The following is a 23,088-nucleotide window of genomic DNA, read 5'->3' as shown; positions in this document are numbered from 1 at the left end:
ATTGACTCAGAATTTAAGTTAGAAAAGTTAAAAGTATAATACTTTCTCTTAATATTCACCAGAACATGTTGTCTCTATAGCTTTTGATGCTTTGTTGAGCAATATAATTGATGCTTTACTCTATGAACAAGACTAAGAATAGGCATGCTAGCAGCTGTGTGAGACTGAACTGTAAATAGCACAATCATTTAAAAGATGAATATTATGCTTTATAAGATTTCAAACTAGGGATTGTGACCATCAATTCATTAGGCAAATGTTAACTTTAAGGTTTGTTAATCAAGTGGAATGAGGCTAATTGTCTCATTGACTTCTACACAACACAACTTATTTTGCAACAAGTAGAGTCTTCAACCTGTTTACAATCAATAGAATATAATGTAGGTTTATTGCTTTTCAGGAGGTTGCAGCTTGTATTTAAATGCTAACAAAATAATCAAAAGCCAAGAATAGTAATGCTTACATGCTAGTGGTTTGCAGGTATAACATTTCCAATGATTACGGTCTTATTTTATCATGTTAGCAAAGGGAATTTAGGAAAAACATCCAATGTGCCATTGAGGCAAAAATGAACATCCAAGAATGTGAGCCATTCCATCTGGTAGATATATTGCACTAAATACATTGAAATAATTAGAATGATAAACTGACAGACTGACTTGGGCTTCTACACTCATATTGGTAGCATAGCTAAGAATCTCAAACATTTTAGAATATACAGCATTTTTTAAAACTTCTTGAAAATGCTGGGCTTTGTTTTGTTGTTCTGCATCAAATCTACAGCACTTGTATTATTCTAAACAATGCTCCAAAGAAATATTGACAATTTACAGTAATTACCTTTTTTTTTTTTTAAAACAGCACACATGATTCATTTTTTTAAAAATGGTTTGGATGTTGCTTCAGGTGCTCATTACGCAGCGACGGGACGGGTTCATGCATACAAATGACTGGCTGCTAAAGTTTACCTCTGGGCATGCAGATCAGCAAATCTCAGGAGTATCCATACCAAGGGAAGTTGCTGAAAGTAAAGAAAAAAACAACATATCACAAAGAATTTAAAGGTCTCCTATTATGCTATTTGTAGGCTTATATTATGGGTCTCAGATATATAAAATATATAAAAAACATATTTATGATGGGTTTTGCTCAAAATACCAAACAGATCATGCATTTTAGACATCCATCATATCCCTCTGTTCCAGTCCTGGGCTGCAGTCGAATAGTCCAAAAATCAGCTACTATCGTCTATTCCTATCGTCTATTCCTTGACCTCTGTGTGAAACGTAACGGGGATAGTGGATAGGAGGATTCAAAAGGATTTAGGAGAAGAGACTGCGGTGCTTTGAGAATCGACTGCACTTTCACTATCAACGCATTTATGATGTGCCTGCGTATGTCATGAATGTGCGTCTGCTTTTGTGGGAAAACTACAGTTTTTTTTTTTTTATACAGCGGACTACAACGTGGATGTTTAATAAGAACGACAGACTACTGTAAACTCATAGAGACTCTGCACCGTGCTCTGTTGCTGTTGTGTTACGCTTTATGAACATGGACAACAGAGAAAGGAATTGAAATAAAAAAGGAAAGTGAAACTTATGCTCGTCACCCTCTCCCTCCGGTCCACATTAATACTAATGATCCCAATACGTATGATTGTATGAACTTTGAAAATATCTTAAAATCAATACAAATCTATTTATTATAAGCACCGTAACTTTCATGATATAATTTCTCGGTTGTTTCCGTTAATGTTGTGTGACGGAAAATGCTGCGGCCGCAAGGTATTGTGGGACAGCATTTTCTCCTTTCCTTTCGTAAAGGGAGGTCCTGTGGTTCCTAAGCTAAAGGAGGTTATAAATGAAGTTTCAAACCTCATTTCCTATCAATTCTAACGGCTCTTATCATGGCTGCCGCTGAGGTACTTCCGGGTCATTTCATTCCGTTAGGAAGGTTCCCAAGCTAAACTGACAATTCGACTGCAGCCCTGTTGGAGAACTGCTGATTGGGGTCCTTAGCTTGAAAAGAAAGAGGAGGGGGAGCTAATGCCTGCTCCGAATTCAACGAGATTCTCAGCTAAATGCTGCCGTGATTAAACGCCATATCATGTTCCAAACCACATTAAGGATTATTCCTGAAACAGTATGGAGCTCCAATGCTTTTTCTCTTGCGTGTTTACCACAAGGTGAGTACCTTTTTTTTTTATTTCCTGCTTTTTTACACATACTCTCTCCAGTACAGGTTAGCTCCGAGTGTTAGCGATGCTTGCTAATGTAAACAAAGACCATATTACGTCCAAAACAGTCGGGCATTGTTTTTGATAGCAACGTTTCTGATAGGGCCGTGGGTGTAAAGCCACCCCACATTTCCGATATTACGTTATATCGGGCGCAAATCTGGATCAGCTCTGTTGTATCCCTGTTTTTAGAGATTTGGGTACAGAGGAAAAGAGAGAGGGTTTTGTTTTCTGACACTTTGTGAGTTCCCTGGCACACCGGGGACACATATGTATAAAATAAATCAACAAATGCATTTTGCTCTTGGTCCCCTTTAATGGTGGCCTAAACCCAGCATGCTGTTAAGAGCAGAACCAAAGGGGCTACATGCAGTCAATATAATGTCCACGTGTGGTCATAAGAATGGTTGTTTAAAGGAAAGTGAAGCAATTGTGTAATGAAACAATATGGTTTTGTGCCTCCTTATGTATCTTTTCTATTTCTCACTTTATTTGTATCCCGCTGCCTTAGACTTTAATCTGAAACAAAGCAGGACTTTAAATTCTAACTGTGTTTTTGGAAAGCTAAGAAGCATTACTGCAGACATTTTAGCTTTTTATCAATACATTTACTCTCTCGTCTCTTTCCTATCTTACCTCGCTATGCATTTTTCTTGATCCCCTGTGTTTTTTTTGTTGTAATTTGTATCCTCATCTTAAAATAAATCTTATCATGGGGAAATATTACCAATCAAATGCTGACATCTTCCAAACTCTGACAAACTTTAACTTCAGCTTGAAGTCTCTCTGTTGTTCTGTCACCAACACAATTGCTCCCTATTATTCTGGGCTGTGGGCGCCCTGGCATCATAATTAGGTTGCATTGATCGGGGACATTGTAACCAGATTGATGAAAACCAGCTTTGACAACTCCAATCCAGCCAGCGAACATCATCGGGTCCACATGGACAATAAACCGCCAGCGATCACACTGAATCTGTTCTCGATAGGAGCGGCTCACTTTGGGTGTAATTAAGCTTCTAATATGATTAAATATCTCTTTTGAATCCCTGTCCCCACCCACCGGTACAGCAATGGGCTCTGGGTAAATGTTCATTAGTCTTTCTAATTGGCTGATGATGGACTATCTGGATGAGATATTAAGGTTAGGAGGTTACCTGCCAGGAGAAACAAGAGCTTCTGGCTTCATATTTAATTGCATTAATATTAATGAAGATATTGTTTTTCTGTCTCTAGACTAGCGTAATTAAAAGGAAGATATACACAATGTCTTTGTATCCAGCTAGGTCACAAGTGCACATGTTTTTAAATTAAGAACACGGTCTCATTATGACGCCTGAGTCAATGGGACAGAAAACCCTACAAGCTGGAAATGCCTCACTACTACTCACGTCAACAACGAAATATGAATTGTGTGTAGAGTTTGCAAATAAATTGATATTGTTTTGCACTCATACACTTAGATCTGTCATACAGTTCCTTCCAAACCTTTAAATGAGCACATTGAGGATGACTATTAGGTAACTTTATAAACTGATTGCTGGCATGACTGTATTTGTCGTCCTACATTTTCAGGATCTTTGCCAGCTGCCATTGCTCGTTTCATTTTCCGAAACTCCACCAGCCCTTTCACTGATCAGGCCCCTTTCTGTTGGGGAAATACCATGGTAACAATTTTGGCAAGAGCTGACCTCGGCTATCGCAACAAACGCATACACTCAAAGCACAAACACACACACACTTTCTGCTGCAAGTGTTCCCCACCAGAGTTGGCGATTGACATATCCCCCATGGCCCCGGGGCCTCACTAGTCAGAACTGAAAAGTAATCAAAGCAGACACACAGGTCGAACTTTATTATCAAGAACTCGATAGCAGCTGTAGGAACAACCACAGCTCCTCAATATACAGTAAACAGGATGTGCAACATCTAAAAGGGCTTTTCAGGCAGCAGACACATTTTGGCTTCCCTCAAGCCTGGAAGCTTTTCACAGCTGACTCAAAGATGATCTTTTTTCTTTTTGGATGATAAATTGAGGTTTAAAGACTTGGTGCCGCTGTATGAACCAAAGCTGATGACCTGACAGAGGACTTGGAAATATCTCAGGTATGATTCACCTTATTCCCCTTCCTTTGTCCTTTACAACTGTCCCTCATCAAGTAAGTTAAGTTGTTTTTTTGTCCATAAATCAGAGATTAAAAAAATGTTTGTAGTTAAATGAACAGATACTTTTATCAAATAAATGAATACATTAGAATACTTTAACTTTGTTAGTAAAGGTTGAGAGGAACAAATCGTTTGAAAGGCATTGTAAAAAAAGTCATCTAAGTCTCCGCCGACAGAAATCAGCAGGATTTACTTTCAATCGAAATGCATGACATTGTCGAAGGGAATCTGTGATGTGTTGGGTAATGATGTGCTTTTCAATCCGATACTCACCTTGACAACTATTTAAAAAAGTAAACTTTTGATCATTTCACAGTATTGTGCTCGATTGAAGTTCATTACTTTTACACAGTGTGGGGGATATAACGCATTGCAAACGGGAGATAATAGTTTTGATCATGGTTTATTTATTGTATACATCACGGTAACTGTTACTGTTACTACTTTTTCTAATACATTGGACCTTATATGAATAATCTGTGTCGATTGCATAAAGTACACTCTGCCAATAATTCATTTAATCAACAGCATCAAAGTCTAAAAGGCATGAATGATGCATCTGTTAAATTATGCAACGTTTTCTCATGATAAATTAATTGTACATGAATATACATTGAATGCTTCGAATTTAACAACACAATGAATGAAGCAATAAAAAGCACAGAAAATTAAGTACAGCATGCGTAATGAATCAGTCCAACAGGATTGATATGCAGAAAAGTAATGCAATGAGAAAGCTCAGCGTGATACTGCTGATTCGGAGCTCTTTGGTCTTTTAGGGATTCCAACTGGTTCTTGATGGAGTGATTTGTTAAACTTTCTGGGTCAATCAATATTTGTAATTATGAACAACTTCCTCCGAATGAACTTCCACACCATCTGATTATTGAATAGGCAGTAAATGGCTTTATAACTATAGAAAAAGACTTTACTCAGCTGTTGCAATACCGTTTGATGTTTTCTTGTGTGTGAGCAGTATTGTGGACAACACATAGAGGAGCCCTAGTGCTATTTTCCTCCATGTTTTACATGCATTTTCCTGTCTTTTGGTATTGTTGCGACTCACCACAAACTTTACTGGCGTAGTCAGTCAAATTTTAAAATGTAAATGTTCTCAAGGATGATCTGGATTGCACCACTGCTCATATCAGGCCAATGGTGCTCGTGCTATGATTTTTTTAACTTGGTTTGCAGACATCCATAAATCAAATGTATAACCTTCATTCAGGATTACCAAAGCTCATAAGGGCTGTAAAACACCTTCTAAATGCCTCAGTAAATTGTAATTTAAGGACTGTTCCCCTTCTTTAACACAGTCAATCACAGCAAAAGTGTTCAATATTGCCTATGAATAATTCACAAAACACCTCTGAACTGTTGTATTTTCGCTCTCTTTACAGCTTTTCTGCACATTGTCCTCAATCTGTCAAGTGGAGAACCAAACTCAGTGTGAGAGGCACAGCCGGACAGTAACAGACTGTTATTCGTCACCATTACAGGCCGTGTGGACCGCGTGATTTACTGACCCCACTGGTCTGTAGTGGTTCCACCATGGGGAAGACTGGGAAGAGTACAGTGGACTTAAACTCCCCAACAGAGGTCACACAAGCAGTTCCCTTTGAGGAGCTGGATATTGTGGCGCCCCCTGGTGATGAAAAGAAGGAAAAAGAAGAGCCACCTGACAGGGGAAGCTGGAAGGGAAAGTTTGATTTCCTCCTGTCATGTGTGGGATACGCCATAGGCCTAGGAAATGTCTGGAGGTTCCCTTATCTTTGTGGCAAGAATGGAGGAGGTATGTGCTATCGTGAGACTGAGGGAACCAAAATATCTTAAGTCAGTTTAAGGTTAATTCTGATAAGATACTCAATACTTTGAAAGCACACGTATTTAATGTTAGGGATGAAAATAATTGTATTGATATGTGTTGAAAGCCACAACAGTTATACATACAAAGTAAAATGTGACAGCAGTGTCAAATACTACGGAAGCCCTGTTGTTATGTACACTATGCCCACCATGAGCCCCATATGGGCATGCTACCCAATTACAACCAGCTAACATTATAGTAAGCTAGCTATCATTGCTGCTAAAGCCTATTAGACAATTAGTTAGTCAGCTACTTAATTGTAGCTAGCAATAACAACTATACTCATATCTACCGCACCAAGTAAGGCTAACAATATGTCGGGCTAACTAGCATGCCAATGAGCTTCCAAATAAAACAGCCTGTTAAACTAGCTAGCAGAGAGCATGTGTGCTGCCAAACCAATGCTCACCACAGTAAATTGTGTGAAACAAAATGCATTTGCTTAGTCTAAGAATAGTACATGCATGTCTCTTCTTTCCTTTTGCCGACTCTTCCAAACGATAAGCCCCTTATACACTTAAACACTGCCTTCCAGCATTTTTCATGTAATGATATGAATATAATAATAAAGTACGTCTTCCGGCAGGAGCTGTGGTTTAACAAATTGGTGATAGAGATGCCATTTTCCCAATATTACATTACAGCGAGTCACACTCTCACTCCCTAAGCGTCCAATAGCGACGTTTGGTCAGTGTCTGTGGCGTCCAATTGTGACGCTCCTAGGCTCCTTCAGCGTCATAAAGGGACGCAAATAGCTGTCAACTGATTGCAATGTATTCCCATCTGCGTCGGGATTTGACGCTCATGGAAGCACGGCATTCGTTTGTGTTGGCTGCCCTTAAAGGTAATGTGAGCGTCCATTCCTATTGGATAACGGAGAATTGTACACCCGGATGTCAGTATTCCTCTTACTGTCGATTGATTTTACAGTGATATCTGCACTACTCATCGACTAAAAAACACCAGATTATCCTTGTTAATTACACAACGTTGATTGGCTTAAATTGTGTGCAATGCTTTTGTATTTTTCCCCTTCGATTCGGAGAAACAAATATTTGTTCTGAGTAAAGGATGGCAGAAGACACTACACTACCCAGAATCCCCAGCTATCGTTTGGACTACGCCATGTGCTCTGTTTGACAAACCCCCTGATAGTCCTCAAGCTCTGTGATTGGAGAGTGTGCTCCGAGGGTTAAGCCGATTCTCGAACAGCACTTGAAATGGGATGGAACCACGGCAGACTGTCCAAAACTGGATTTTAACGGGTCCACCGCGTCCCCCCCTCCCCCACCCCGTCCCCAGAACTACACATGCTGGCTATTCTGTTTCGCAACATGTTCTCTATGGCACGTCTCTAGCCTACTGGGAGTTGTAGTTTTAAAAGACGTTTTCGTATTTCCCATAATAAGAAGTTGCCAGTATTAAACTGTGTACTTCCCTGGAGGTTTAGGGGACAGGAAACACTCACATTTAAAACATATAATTAATAAATGGGTGAAAATTGCTTGTGCCCATTATGGGCAGTATTAATATATATACCCACATGCCAGCTAAGGTCAGAAGAGCTTTATTTAACAGCTGGTCTTATGTGTGTGACCCCTGTGATAACATTACATTACATTAATTGATAAGCCTGAAACATGCACTTGTCAAGGTTCAGTGGCACATTTAGCAAATATGGCAGTAGCCATCGATCAGCTTAAGATAAGATATACTTTATTGATCCCAAGTTGGAACATTTGCGTTACATCAGCATGTGTAACAGTTAAATATGCAGTTTATTTGAAAATCATTTAGTATAATCACACAAATTCTGTGTTTTATATTCAACAATTCTGTGTTCTTTATTTATTGATTGTTCAATACCTGACAAGGCCGGAGATGAAATATCTACATACATCTTATAAGAGTATAATACATATGTATAATATCAGTTAAAATGAGTGCTTCAACATAGTTAACATTGCTGGAGGTATGCACACATATTGATAGATGTCTTGTAATGCACTATTGAGGAACCTGCAACCCAAGTTTTTCATTCAGTGCAGAACTACACCACAGTTGTGTAGGCCTATATGATATGTCAATAAACCTTAGAAAATCTTGAAAGGGATGTGCAAAATAGTCATTATATACAGTCTTTAATTAACTATTAGTAGAGAATAACGAGTAATGAATATACTTTATAGGGATCGTATTAATATCTAATAATACAAATAATTAAATTCAATAACATGCTTTAACCACCAGGTGTCCCTTTATATCAGCTGTGCACCTTTATGGTGTAAATACAGCCTATCTACCAATTGGATCAAATATAAAAGTGAGCTGAATTAGTGTTGATACTGCAAGGAGACGTATTGTGTGAAAAGAAATGTAATATGTTGTTTAATGGCTGATATATTTATGATCCACGTCACGTTTTCAGTTCCTCATGTTTTCAGTTCCTCATGTTTGTCTTCTCATCAGGGCTCTATAAATACAGAACTACGGCAGATATGTAATATTTAATGCAGCCGAACCGTGTATTACAATGCCGTTATGTGATGACTTTCAAAGAGAAAAGCAAGTACACTCGGAATAAAGTATTATTATTTTTTTTTAAAAATGTTTTCGGTCTGTTTCCGGTATTTGTTAATGACGATGTGCGGTGAGATGTGAGACTGGAATTGCACAGGGGAAAATAACGTAGGCTATCTTTAGATGCGGATTTTGTTAAACTAATATGTTTGCGCTGTGGACCAACACTATACATTGACGGGGAAGGGGGTAGCAATAAAGATAACACCATTAAACAGTTACACAACATAACAATAATATCGATAGCAGCGTCCCTAGCAACCACCTTGGTAACAATGAAAACGTCGCGATTTCCTGAAATAATCTTCGTAATAACTAGCAAACTAAAGATCATGTACATCCACTACACACATAATCTGAAATAACAACTCATATTTCTCGCATCAAATGACATCAAAACGCATTTTAATGGCCAAACTAAGTTTAAAATAGGCATTTTCCACCGAGAATAAAACGAAGTTCGGCCATGTTTTCTTTTTCTGCAGGGAGAAATGTGAAGATCACGTGACAGACGCCAGCCATCGAATGAATTGTGAAAAAAACGGGGTTTGTCAAACAGAGCACATGGTGTAGTCCAAACGATAGCTGGGGATTCTGGGTAGTGTAGTGTCTTCTGCCATCCTTTACTCAGAAAAAATATTTGTTTCTCCGAATCGAAGGGGAAAAATACAAAAGCATTGCACACAATTTAAACCAATCAATGTTATGTAATTAACAAGGATAATCTGGTGTTTTTTAGTCTATGAGTAGTGCAGATATCACTGTAAAATCAATCGACAGTAAGAGGAATACTTACTTCCGGGTGTACAATTCTCCGTTATCCAATGGGAATGGACGCTCACATTGCCTTTAAGGGCAGCCGACATAAACGAATGCAGTGCTTCCATGAGCGTCAAATCCCGACGCAGATGGGAATACATTGCAATCAGTTGAAAGCTATTTGCGTCCGTTTATGACGCTGAAGGAGCCTAGGAGCGTCACAATTGGACGCCACGGACACTGACCAAACGTCGCTATTGGACGCTTAGGGAGTGAGAGTGTGTTGGTTTGTGCGGTTTGTGCACAGATGGAAGGCTGACAGGCAGGTAGGCCATCCAGTTATTTTAGCCGGGCCGACAAAAATGATTGGTCGTGCTTTTTACAGTAGCTTCCACAGATGACATTTGTTTATGGATTTGTTGTCAAAGCACTTAAGATATTCATTGCCATCGGGATGTTAAGAGCATTCCATGGAATATAACAAAGTGTATCTTGAGCCGGTTTCTCAAATTACCTACCCCACCTTTAAAGAAATGTACAATTAAACTTAATTGTTTCTAATTTAATAGCTTCCCCTTTATAATGATATTATAATAGGCATTCCAAGTTAAATCATTCTGACATGAAACCCTCAATCCTTCTTATTGCTGTCTACATTATCTTACCAAGCATGTTTTGTTTGTCTCCTTTGTGATGATTATAGGGGCCTTTCTGATCCCCTACTTTTTGACCTTGGTGTTTGCTGGGATACCTCTCTTCTTCCTGGAGACGTCTCTTGGACAGTTCACCTCAGTGGGAGGAATGGGTGTGTGGAAACTAGTCCCTATGATGAAAGGTAAGATATAAAAAAAAAACTGTTATATCATTCGAATGTACGGTACACATATTTTGAGTTAACGACATGCTTTTGAACATCCTAAATAAACTGTATGCTACCAAGAATATGCACTTACCACTAAGCTTTGTTTATTAGTAGCACATATATATCGGTCACACACACACAGTTCAAAATTGACCTTGAAGGACACTCTCCACCAATATTTTCACTTGACATCAAGCCCTTTCCCCGTGCAATTGCACCAGTCACAAAAAAATAACAAAGACACCAAAGAGCAGCATAAACACAAAAGCTAGAAAAAAACGTTTTGTGAACAACGTTTTTCATTTAACAATATTTTGCAGTGATTTCTTGGTGGTAGCAATCATAACACTGCCTCAAAGCTCAAATGGCTCGAGTGAAGCGCATTTTATCTCCCGCCAGCACAGATCGCTATATGAAAGTGAGTGTGCTGTGCAAACTAATACTCAAAGCCAAGGGCAAGTACACATTAGGAATAGGAACATAAACATGATGACTATAATAACTCACATGCTGAGTGACTGAGGAGAGAGTTTGTTGCACCCCTTACTTATTTTGTTACATTTTTCCTTGCATGTTTTGCTGACTTCTCACACATTGTAATGTAAAATGCTGATGTCTGTGCCTCCTTCTTCTTCTTCAGGTGTTGGTATAGCTTCAGTGGTTCTGGCCTTCTGGCTCAACATCTACTATATTGTCATCATCGCCTGGGCACTCTACTACTTATTCAACTCCTTTGGTTCGGTATGTTGCATAATCATTTGGGAGTAACTAAAGTTGTGTATATTCTAAGCATTGCTAAACTGATTATAATGATTTGATAAACAGCATATTAAACTGCAAAGAAGTTATTAAAAAACATGTTTAATGGATGATTTCCCATGCAAACATGTGATAGTTCAGGCTTCTCAAATGGGACAGTTTGAACAGGACAGGAAATGTAATATAGTTAGGGAGTTTGGGATACATTTTATAGACCAATGTAGTATTAATTTACATATCAGATGACTCAATGATGAATACAACAATCAATTGCAGTCCCACAGATTCTGTAAATGTTTCCCATTTTGTTAATTCAAAGATTTAAGTGCTGAAATTAAAACAGGGAGAGTTTTGTCTCTTACAATTTTGCTGTTTGGGTTCACTCTCTTGGCTCTCATGAGGCCATGAAAATCTCTGATAAAGTGACTATGGTACCTTCTTGTACACAGTAGTGTCATGTCAGTGTTTAAAGCGTGTTTCTGCTGCCACCAATTGGCCAACAAATAAATGTTGCCGGCTCAAGGTGAAGGTATTTTTGAAACTGCATGGTAGGCACAATTCAAATTCAGTTTCTACACTTCAACAATGCTGTCATCATCTCATGTCCTGTTTATCAACACCACAATTGCACATCTTTCTATCTACATTCTTTACTTTTGTATCGTGAGTGACCGGCTCAAAGACGCCTGGTGGAGAAAATTGACAGAGGTTTCAGAAGAAAGGATAACAAAATATATTGTTCAATGTTTTTATCTGGAGGACAAAAACCAAGTTAGGCTACTAAACTGTGGAGAGTCAAGGACACATGATAGAAGTGACTTTATCTTTTTCTGAAGAGCTATTTATCATACTCATACATTTATTTTTGTTTGCAGGAGCTGCCTTGGCAAAGTTGTGATAACCCTTGGAACACAGAAAAATGTTTTTGCAACTACAGCCTGACAGACACCACCAACCTGACCAGTGCTGTCACCGAGTTCTGGGAGTAAGATATACAGTAGGAGTGTGTGGGTGCAAGATGCCCTGTGCAAGAATATGTAGAATTATTAAAGTACCTTGGCTTATCTGTGTGTATGTGTGTTCCTGCAGGCGTAACATGCACCAGTTGTCCAGTGGGCTGGAGGAGCCAGGAGAGCTGCGCTGGCCCTTAGTGGGCACCCTAGGGCTGGCCTGGATCCTGGTCTACTTCTCAATCTGGAAAGGAGTGGAGTGGACAGGAAAGGTCAGATGTTGTGCTGACATGTCCGCCTTATTCTTTATTTAACATATTCCCATGAAATGTTATACAAAAAAACATGGTACCTACTTCGGTGATCTTCCAAATGGTCTTCTAGCACATCATCGGATTAAAACATTTAGTTTTCTCAATAACCATTGGATATTGCCAGTCCTTCATGTCCCCTTCGTCGATCACCGTCATCAGTTAAATGTATCCACATTATGCAGAACACATGACATTCAAATCAGAGGATGTGTTAATTAACTCCACAGATTCGAACAACAACTTTAAATATATTAAATAAATAATAGAGACATGTATTAGTATTTATTTATTCTTCGATAGTATTTCTATCTGCTGTCAACTCTGTCTTTCTCTCAACATTTTACAAATAGACATGGTTTCAAAATGTATTATTCAGGATGATTTAGAAGGGATAGCAAAGAGTTAGAAGAAAAAAATGTATCTCAACGTTGGATGTTTGAAATGACAGCAAGTCCATGCGATGTCGGAGAGCAGAAACACATTTACACATTCACTGCTAGTGGATAATTGGATTTTAATGTGGCATCTGAGAGCAGTGAGAAAAATGAATTCCCCCCGGGCCCAAATCGTGACGGACAGCACCAATTAAACATAATGATTATGCAACAGAGCTGCAGGCCAGAAACGGAAGGCTCCGGGAAAGTCTTCAAGGCAAAGAGAACGCATGGACATATTTTACTCTTAATGAAGGACAGTTTTGCATCTCCTGTTGAGTTTTTTAATCATACAGGATTCTACACTTATTTGTATATACTGTATTGTATATTGTTTTTATCTTAAATGTTTTATTCATGCCTCTTGATTAATATCTTTACTATTTTTGGCTCTTCGCTTTTGTTGTAACAATATAAATATCCCCTCTTATGGACGAATACATGTGATTCTGAGATGGCTTTAATTTGAAAGCAGGTATGCTTGACTTTGTAGTCCTCATTAAAGCCACATATGGGTTTGATTTAGAATAGAAATGAATGCCCTTTGAACTCTTAAAAAGATAAATGTCCTCTGTGTTTCTCTCAGGTTGTGTACTTCTCAGCCACCTATCCCTACGTGATGCTGATCATCCTGTTCTTCCGTGGGGTTACTCTGCCTGGAGCCATAGATGGGATCCGCTTCTACATCACTCCAGACTTCAATAAGCTCCTCCGCTCTGAGGTAGACAGTTTCATCCAATCGCACAAACCTGATCAAAGACAAACAGACGTGAACCTGGAAGTGTGTGTGTTTCTGACAGGTGTGGCTGGACGCAGCAACTCAAATCTTCTTTTCTTACGGACTGGGCCTGGGCTCGCTCATCGCACTGGGGAGCTACAACCCCTACAACAACGATGTATACAAGTAGGAACGCGCTTTCTTTATCCCGATTGTTCATATCAAGTAATGTTCTTTCACCTAACTGTGAAGTGTTTTCCTTTCTCTTCAGGGACTCCCTCATAGTGTGCGCTATCAACTCCTGCACCAGCATGTTCGCTGGCCTCGTCATCTTCTCCATTGTAGGCTTCATGTCCCATATCACTAAGAAACCAGTCGCTGAATTGGCAGCATCAGGTACAATGCTCTATTCTCTTCTTTGGCAATGCAAAACAAAGTCTAACAATGTTACAGTGGGATTACATTTTAGATTTAAAGGTAGGGTAGGTAAGAATGGAGAAACCAGCTCGAGTGCGCTATAATTTAAAAGTATGCAGCCACAAAAAAGACTTCCTTACAGAGTCCCTCCTCCAACACACACGGACGCGCAAATGACCAATGAGGGCATGAGATAAGTTTGTGCCCTGATGGAAGGCTGGCAGGCACGTAGGCCATCCAGTTACTTTAGCCGGGCCCGCTCAGATGATTGGTCGTGCTTTTTACAGTACTACGGCTTCCACAGATGAAATATTTGTATATTTATTGTCAAAGCATTTAATTTATTCATTGCTATCGGGATGTTGAGAGCATTCCATGGAATATAACAAAAAGTGTTTCTGAAGTGAATTACCTACCCTACCTTTAAGCTATGGTAAACTAATAGAACCAATATCCTTCTTTATAAACCGCTAATAAATTGTCTTTTAAACTTCAGACATGTTATGTCAAAATACAAATACAAAATAACCTCACTGCACATTTGAGTGAATATGGATACATCGAGTCTAATGCATTTTAGTAGGTTACAGTGTAATGTCTAAGATTAAGCATTTGTAAAGTATTTGTTTTGTCTTGTTTGTGACATTTAGGTCCAGGTCTGGCCTTTTTAGCGTATCCTCAGGCCGTCACCCAGCTGCCCATGTCCTCTCTTTGGGCCATCCTCTTCTTCTCCATGCTCATGATGCTGGGCCTGGACAGTCAGGTACAAAGAGCACACACTTCACCTGCTGCTACACAGATAGGATTATATATTTATAAGACTTTTGTTCTTAATGGACCCTGTAGCCATGCTTTACTCTTAAATACCATCAAAAGCTATCCGATCAAAGTTTACCATACATAATTAAAGGTCACCTATTGTGCAAAATCCACTTTTTCATGTGTTTTATACATAAACATGTGTCCCCTCTGCGTTAAGAGATTCACAAAGTTTCAGGAAAAAATATGAGCTCTATTTTTGTCCTGATCCATTTATCTATAAACCTGTCTGAAAATGAGCTGATCAGATTTTGGCCACGTTATGATGTCATAACGTTTTTTTGGCTTGTGTAACCATTAGCCAATCACCAACCAAGGTAACCCCCCCCCCTCCCACCTTATCACCTGAATCTCCTCCTAGAGCACCATTGTGTTCTTTGTAACCAAATATCTCTCAGAGGGGCGTGGGGAGGGGCTCCTTATTTTCATCTAAAGTAACAGACAGAGAATCAGCACTTTGGAAACAGGGCTGAAACACAATATATCTGAGACCTATAATATATTGATGAAAAAAAGTATAATAGGGGACCTTTAAAAGTGTCTGGTGCTCTCGATGACTGTCAAAGACGTCCATCATGAGTTTAACAATGCTAAATAAGAGTGGTTTTAATAAGAAACAGCAGTACTTTCTGACACATATCTCTTTATGATGTCATGTATCAGTTCTGCACAGTGGAAGGCTTCATCACATCTCTGATGGATGAGTATCCCATGCTGCTGAGGAAGAGGAAGAAGCTCTTCATCCTCTGTGTCTGCCTCGTCTCCTTCATCATCGGCTTCTCCAACATAACACAGGTACTGTTAGACGACTTGGAGGATGAAACAGTTGTGTACATCTCGATAGATTAGCTTATACTTTGTGCTGCAGAATGTGTGTGAGTATTAAGGTGGATGTTTCAAAGCGCATACAGAAAAGAGACCTCTGCTGCATTATGACAAAGATTGCACAACATTCTGTGGTGTGCATAAGGCATATTGTAATCAATGTATTTTATTTTTTTTATTTTGATATACTTTATTAATCCCCGTGGGGAAATTGTTTCTCTGCATTTGACCCATCCTAGTGTTGGGAGCAGTGTGCCGCCATTTTGAACGGCGCCCAGGGAGCAGTGTAGGGAACGGTGCCTTGCTCAGAGACACCTCGGTAGCACTTGGTCTTGCCGGGACTTGAACTGGTGACCTTCCAGTGGCCAAGTCGAGTCCCTATGGACTTCGCCACCACCGTGTATTAATCCTCAGCCTCTGATATGTGCGTCTCTGTGTGTTCAAACCTCCCAGGGTGGTCTGTACGTGTTCAAGCTGTTTGATTACTACTCTGCCAGTGGGATGTGTCTCCTCTACCTCGTCTTCTTTGAAACCGTTTCCATTTCCTGGATCTACGGTAGGAAATCTATTTCATGCAGTCTACTCTTGAACCCTATCTAAAATAAAATGAGAAAAAGCAAATTAACGAATAAAACATGTCGATTTCCAATAGGCCTAAACACTGTAGCCGTGCAACAGGAAATTACAGGGAGTCTATCTGCTCCAACTTTTCTGATAAGGCTCTCCGTCCAATCAGCCTTCCCGATCTTTCACCCAATATAGCTTTGCTCTCATGCTAATTATCTCCACATTAACACACTCACTTCCTTTTTTTGTCTTCCTCTCTTCATTCCACAGGAGCTGAAAGGTTTTACAAGGACATTGAGAGCATGATCGGCTATAGGCCATGTGGCTGGTGGATGCTCTGTTGGAAGTACTTCACTCCGCTGATATGCCTGGTAGGCGGGAATGATTATTGATTAAATGTCCATCATTTGCTTTTTTCAAACTGGCATCTTCTCCCTTATTGAATTAATCATATCGATACCTTGGTTTCCTCTGGGAATCCTAGATGTCTTCAACACTAGTGCATTCTGTAGCTGGCCCAGATTATATGGACTAAATAACAAAATTGCATTTTTTAGGGGGTGTTTACCTTCAGTGCCATTGAAATGACCCCTCTGACCTTGGGGAAGTATGTGTACCCGATGTGGGGCCAGTTGATTGGCTGGTTCATGGCTTTGTCTTCCATGATTCTGATCCCGGGCTATCTCATCTACATGTTCTCTGTCACCAAGGGCAGCATCAAACAGGTACACACCTCTACACATGTCTCTGTTTCTAATGTCTAGGTAGGATACTAACAGGTGGAAATGGGGGGGGGGGGGGAATTGTGGAGAGATATGGTTCAAGAAGCAGGGGGGGATTTAGCATGCAGTAAGAAGCATAACAAAATTGGTTTGGCTAAAGGACAAAAATCATTATTCTGTTTTGAACTAGTAAGGTATGTTATTGTAAGGTGAGCACTGTGTTACTGAGTTAATATTCTGTTAGCGTTTGCATGCAGCTAAACCATATTTTCATTGGCCATTTGTAAAAATCTGATTCTATTTCATATTTAGTTCCCTTTGCTTTTCCTTGAATTAAACACATGTACATTCACACCATTTCATTGTTAATTTTGATCCATTTATGACTCCCCTTGTCTCCCCTGTTTCTTTAATGCTAATGTGATGTTGCTGTCTTTACTTGACCAGCGTTGGCGAAAGATGATAACACCGCGGGATGATGAGAAGCCATCGGGGCATGAAGAATTCACACACACAGGGAGCGTGGGCGAAGCTCGTGTCTAGCCAGGATCGTTCAGGTTGAAATAATTCCCATCTGCCAGGACTTACTATAGTCAACATTGAATTTGACAATTGAACAGATGGAGTCTTGTACAACAATTTACAATCATTATTTTCTCCATCGTACATATTATGGAAAACTGGAAGATAATGAGACACTTTTTAAAATAAATGTAGAATATAGAATATTTCCTGTTGCAATAAAAAAGTAAACTCTGATTGAATGTTATAGATCAGCATTGAACCTGTGTACATATATCACAAATATACCATTCATGCAACTGTATATCTTTCTCCTATACTTGTATATTTTCTCTTCCATTCAACAAAACCACTGTCTTGGTCTAAAAGCTTACCACACATGTCTTGAATGTGTTGTACAGAAAAATAACACAAATATGGTAAAACTTGATTCTAGGTGTAACACTGTAATGCATCACAAATGGTTTGCTTGTGGTAGCATAAAGAACCAACCAGCCACTGTGATATTTTTTCCGGCAATAAAATATGTGGATCATCCATTTGTTTTTTTTGTCAGACCTACAAAAGACTCGGAACAAAGAGAAACACATTTGTAACTATAATCACCTCAAAGCCCCACACTCAAATTAGGATCATTAATTTACAGAAAAAGAGACACAATGCACAATAAGTAAAGTTAAAGATAAGTTCTTCTGATTTATGGTTACATGCTACAAACAGTCCAATAATATTACAAAAAAACAGAAGGTTAAGAAACACGACTCCTTAAAGCTGTAGTTCATTGTTGGCCACTTGGGGGCAGCAGAAACCAGTCCGAAACAAAAGACTGACATATTACCTGTATATTTTCCTTATATACACATCTAGCAGTTGATGTGAAACCGTTTATACAGCAGAGTTTGCTTATAATGTTCTTTAGGTTTATTATAACGAAGTGAACATATTGATTATAACTGCTTTAACCAAGGAAGAGGTTATGTATATGAAGGAGGATATGGCACATGTTGATTCCTCTTTCTTGTTTTACTGTTTTTTTTTTTTGCTGATATGAGTCTTGGTTACACCCTTTCAAAATAAAACATATTTCCATAGCAAGTCTTAACAAATTGGTGGCTTTTCATTTTTTCAAAAATTCAAACCACAAAATCAAAAGAACCAAAACAAACCACTGTAGTGAATAGACTTAAATCATCTTTAATAGCATGTTGATATATTGCAGACAGACAGGTAGAGAAGGAGGGAGGTGATGGTTCATATCTTTTACACTCAGTTTCCACCTGTTCTTACCTTAAATATGTCATTTGTATTTGAACTATATGAGCAAACACAGTGTTGAAGAGCCAGACCAAGTCGATATGGCTTTTATGAAGCGGTGCACTGGTATGGCAGAGCCCTTTTTTTAATTTCTTTAAGAAAGTTAGCCACTACTGCACTTCGATATCATATGCTGCACTCCCAAAATGCTACATTGGTTTCCTTTCAAACATAAACATCATTTTCACTTTATTTCACACAAAGAATGTATTTTTCTCCCCAAAAAGCTTCAACACATTACCAAGTTTGCAACTAAAGAATTGTGACAGACAGACAGGTACACACAAATGGCCATTGTTAGGCCTTACATTTGCTGTTGTAAATCCATTTTCTGTTCGACTGTTTGCTCTTTTTTTTTTGGCTAGCCCAGAAACAAAAAAATCTGTCATCCTCATTTCCCACTGGTATGCTCACAGCAGATTCAGTCATGCACAAAATAATCTAAACCTTTGGGAATCAAAGTTCAATAGGCCTGATGGCATGCATGAGAAAACGATATCACATGTATATCTGAATTTCGATCTAAACAAATTAGCAATCATACAATCATCATACATCCCTCTAAAATCCATAATGTCAGAACTGTTGCAACTGATTTGTATTACGTAACCTTCATACGTTTATTCATAGCCAGTAAAAAATAACAAAACTGTCATAACAGCTCTTTATTCATTAATGAAAGCGTTAATTCATCTTATTGTGCCGTGAAACGAAAGCATGAAGTTGGATTTGTTGACAGGAAAGTTAGGATGCTACTGTGAGGTCAAACACTCTTATCTCTGCCTTTTTTTCCCCTGCAACCTCTGTCTTTCCATGGAGGGAATGTTGAGCGCAAAAGGACAAAGAAAGATGTGATAGAGACCTCCCTGCAGTGGCTCTTTGAGAATAAACCACCAAACCAGACAGGCGCGGGTCAGATGGGCGCTGAGTTAATCGAATGTTATTCACGCAGTACCTGGTGGGACTATTGTTTAAAAAATGGATGTTGACCTATTTCCGAATGAGGGACGTGTGACAGGGTAATAGCATTTTGACGAGGCTAAAGGCAGCTTGTTGTCCTTTCCGACACTGCTCCAATGTGATATTTACAATCTAGGCTGGGGTGAAATAGAAAGAGATCAGATAATGCATTCTTTTTGTCCTATGCTTATTTAAAGCAGGCTTGCAAACAGCACAAACAATACCATTAATGCCACCATTTGCAATATAAGCTGTGTGTGTGCCTCTTTAGTTATTTTTTTCTAAATGTCAGACTGAAAGGTTAGGAGGGAAAAGAGAGGATCTGAAACCAAACCTGCGAGATGCACGGACATAAAGAGACAGTGTCTGGATGTTTTGTGGGGAAAACACACAAAGGTTGAATACGCTTTTTACGCAAACCATAATAGAACACAGATCTTGACAGTTAACAGTTGCAGAAGCAATCTTCATGGAAATTCATGGCGATGTCCCTGAAGAAGCGATGGAGCGTTTCACCACAGATGACAGCACAGTGTACAACATTTATTACATGTGAATGCTGTATCGAGTTCTAGAAAAATCCGAGAGCAGTTTCAGCAGCTGAAACAATTTCAGCGTATGAAAAAACCCCGCCATCAGCAGAAAACATGTGGCATTACTCCTGGGAAGCGTTAGCGATATTACACGTGGAGAGTGAAAGACAAACAACAGGAGAATCCCGGGCCGACTTTTTGGTTTTGGCAGCATCCTTATGATGTGATTGGTCGCCTTTGTTTCCTGTCATACTTCACTGTAGGATGATCGATGGAGAGTGACAATTGAGTGTTTTCTCATGATAGAGAGCCACAACACAACAGAGGAGCGGAGGGAAAACGCAGCTTATCGCAGGATATCGTTTCTTCTTCAGTTTTTTTTTATCCAGGGGAGCAGAGAAGAAGAGAGAAGACTCTCAATCACCAACATAAAACAGCACTAACCGGAGATAGTGTTTTCTTTTTAATGGAATATCAGTTTTATTTTATTTTTTTGTGGTCCTTGAGGGAGAAGCATGAAAGGGCTGTTTTAAAGTAAAGGATAGAGTTTTTATTTGTATTTTCTTCTAGCCCTAGCGTTTAATCAAGTGGAAAGAAGAAGTGTAAGGTGGAGGCTATGTATTTTGGCACAGGTTTTCAGTAAGTGTTCACTATGCACGCAGGCGCACATACAGCACAGTAGGCATGAGGGATGAAGAGAGCGGACAGAAGCAGAGGGTCCTTGGAAGGTGTCGATCCATCCCAGTCCATTTCTGTTGTTGTTGAGGATGCAACGAGAAGACATCCATCCAGAAACGGAATATCTGTGTTTTCCTAGCAAGAGTTAAAACTGACAAAAAGTTTTAGAAATTTGTTAAAACTACATAATATTTCAAAATACATGTGGAATCAAGTAAAACTGTATATATGCACTTTATTTCTCCGTTTCTCTTTTGAAACTTTTTCTTTTAGTTTATTTTCTTTCCTTAAATATATGCATATAAGTGAGATTTCATTTTTTTTTTATAGCTCTTTCATCTGTATGTATATATGTACATTATGTACTCTTTAAATAGGTAGAGAAGGGGTGGGGTTAGGGTGTGTGAACGTGGGTGTTTTAGGGAAAGACTACTAATTTATTTATTTACACCATGCTCCGTGAGCCACTTGGGGTCCGGTGTAGACTGAGGCGAGGGTCTGGGGGTATGTACTGGTGTGGGTGGTTGTAAGGCGGAGGTGGGGGGGGCAGCGGGGGCTGGTGGCCGTCGTTGCAGTGAGAGCTGTCCGGCGAGCGCACCGGGGTGGACACGGCCGAGTGGCTGAGCTGGTGGTGGCTGTGGTGGTGGTGGTGCTGGTAGTGGTGGTGGGTGGGGGTCTGGCTGAGGAAGGCCTCCATGTGTCCGTGGCCGCTGTTGTCCAGCATGAAGACCTTGACGATCTGCTGACACTGGATCAGTGTGTCGGGCCTCAGATCAGACATGCTGACGGCCGCCTGGTGGTGCTGCTGGAGGTGGAGGTGATGGGCGGGGGTGCTTGTTGCTGACTGCAGCTGCGGGTGCTGAGGGGGAGGCACCGGCCCGTAGGTTAGCCCCTGGGGCCCCTGCTGGAAGAGCAGCTCCCCCCGGTGGTTAAGAAGGGCCACGCTCTCGGGACTCGGAGCCGTGCTGCTGAGCTGGTACGTCTGAAGCCTGTTGTGAATTGACACCTAGTTTAGAAAACAGCCAAGAGAACAGCATCAAATGTTATAAAACTGGTTCCTCCTCTACAATCCGTCAAGCCCTCTTTTCTTTTTTTTGGGGGGGTGGGGGGTGATGAACGCACAGCACACACACACACAAGGCATGCGTGGGGGCGTAGGTGTTGAGGGTTCGGTGGAGGTGTTAAAATCATTGTGACTACTGCACACTCCCCCCCCCCCCCCCTCCACCCCCACAGGTACTGGGAACAGTGTAGCTCAGATGCTGGGAGCAGCAGTGTGTGACCGGGGTCAGGGGGAGGACAGTGGGGGGGAACGGGGTGCGATTCCACTCAAGGGGCCTGATGGTTCCAAAGGGGACACTGAGGGCCCCCGTGTCTCCTTTCAAAACCACTGTTTGGCGCTATGGTGACAGCGGACACGGGGAGACTTGTGGGGTTGGGGAGACCAGAACAAAGACGGAGGTCGTACGGAGAAGAGGGAGAGGTGTAAGGAGAGGAGGTGAGCAGACCGACAAGCACAGACGTCCACAGGCAACACTCACCAGAACGCAAACCTCTGTATGTCACATTTATTTCAACTGTCTTCAAACTGTTCTAACCTCAAAGTCTGTTTCTGCTATCTGTCTCCCGTTCTCGTTCCCTGCCTTGGAGGCTTTTCATGTGGCCTATTTTAGGAGTTAGGTCACATTTCCAAGCAACCTTATACTGCAGTTCTTCAAAAGCATATGCCGAAGCCCAAAATTATTTTGAGGAACAAGAACCATTTGAAATGCATAGCCTACTGTGTGTGGTGGAACAACATGTGGAATGTGTTTGCGGCCAAAGCACATCAAGGACACTACCTTTATATTTTTCGCAAGTAAATGGATAGGGTGCATAGTATGTTTGTCACCTTAAATAGAGTAGTCCAATTACCAGTTCGAACACAACACCCTGTTTCTATTTTTATTTAAAACCCTGCCTTTTGGGGGATTTTGTGAGATCTGTTTACAAATATAAACATTCACAAAGGCGGCCATTTATAGAACCTCATTCTCACATTGTCAAGCCACTTACAAATATACCTTATTGTTGTATTGATGTA

At 40.1% G+C, this 23,088-nt stretch overlaps 2 protein-coding genes across 7 annotated transcripts in view; one reads left to right on the top strand and one right to left on the bottom strand.

Annotated features, from left to right (window-relative positions):
* The first annotated feature begins 4,016 nt into the window (after window positions 1-4,016).
* On the top strand, window positions 4,017-18,057 carry slc6a1l (solute carrier family 6 member 1, like). The gene is made up of 15 exons (XM_034112586.1): window positions 4,017-4,345; window positions 5,806-6,197; window positions 10,315-10,446; window positions 11,114-11,214; window positions 12,108-12,217; window positions 12,322-12,454; window positions 13,517-13,651; window positions 13,731-13,834; window positions 13,920-14,044; window positions 14,716-14,828; window positions 15,548-15,679; window positions 16,163-16,265; window positions 16,547-16,647; window positions 16,834-17,001; window positions 17,446-18,057. Exons 2-15 carry the CDS (start codon window positions 5,957-5,959, stop codon window positions 17,539-17,541), a joined length of 1,794 nt encoding a protein of 597 aa, XP_033968477.1. The 5' UTR covers window positions 4,017-4,345; window positions 5,806-5,956; the 3' UTR covers window positions 17,542-18,057.
* A 134-nt stretch (window positions 18,058-18,191) lies between these two features.
* iqsec3a (IQ motif and Sec7 domain ArfGEF 3a) overlaps window positions 18,192-23,088 on the bottom strand; it is a 113,365-nt gene continuing 108,468 nt past the window's right edge. For 2 of the 6 annotated variants that reach the window (XM_034075036.2, XM_034075037.2), the window contains one exon: window positions 18,192-22,011. In XM_034075036.2, the coding sequence (XP_033930927.1) occupies window positions 21,451-22,011 (561 nt within the window). In that variant the 3' untranslated portion in view covers window positions 18,192-21,450. The remainder of the gene's footprint in view (window positions 22,012-23,088) is intronic. The other 4 variants (XM_034075038.2, XM_034075040.1, XM_034075041.2 and 1 more) reach the window with 4 other exon arrangements.

This window comes from Pseudochaenichthys georgianus, chromosome 23, assembly GCF_902827115.2.
Source record: "Pseudochaenichthys georgianus chromosome 23, fPseGeo1.2, whole genome shotgun sequence".
Classification (NCBI taxonomy): Eukaryota; Metazoa; Chordata; class Actinopteri; order Perciformes; family Channichthyidae; genus Pseudochaenichthys; species Pseudochaenichthys georgianus.
Note: the sequence above shows the minus strand (reverse complement) of the source record. Positions and strands in the feature narration are given on the sequence as shown.

Bases quoted from the DNA above. Each gene is read 5' to 3' on its own strand.
- slc6a1l (XM_034112586.1), top strand. From the start codon at position 5,957: ATGGGGAAGACTGGGAAGAGTACAGTGGACTTAAACTCCCCAACAGAG. The intron at 12,218-12,321 runs GTAAGATATACA...GTGTTCCTGCAG, and splicing joins GCTGTCACCGAGTTCTGGGA to GCGTAACATGCACCAGTTGT. The intron at 13,652-13,730 runs GTAGACAGTTTC...TGTTTCTGACAG, and splicing joins ATAAGCTCCTCCGCTCTGAG to GTGTGGCTGGACGCAGCAAC.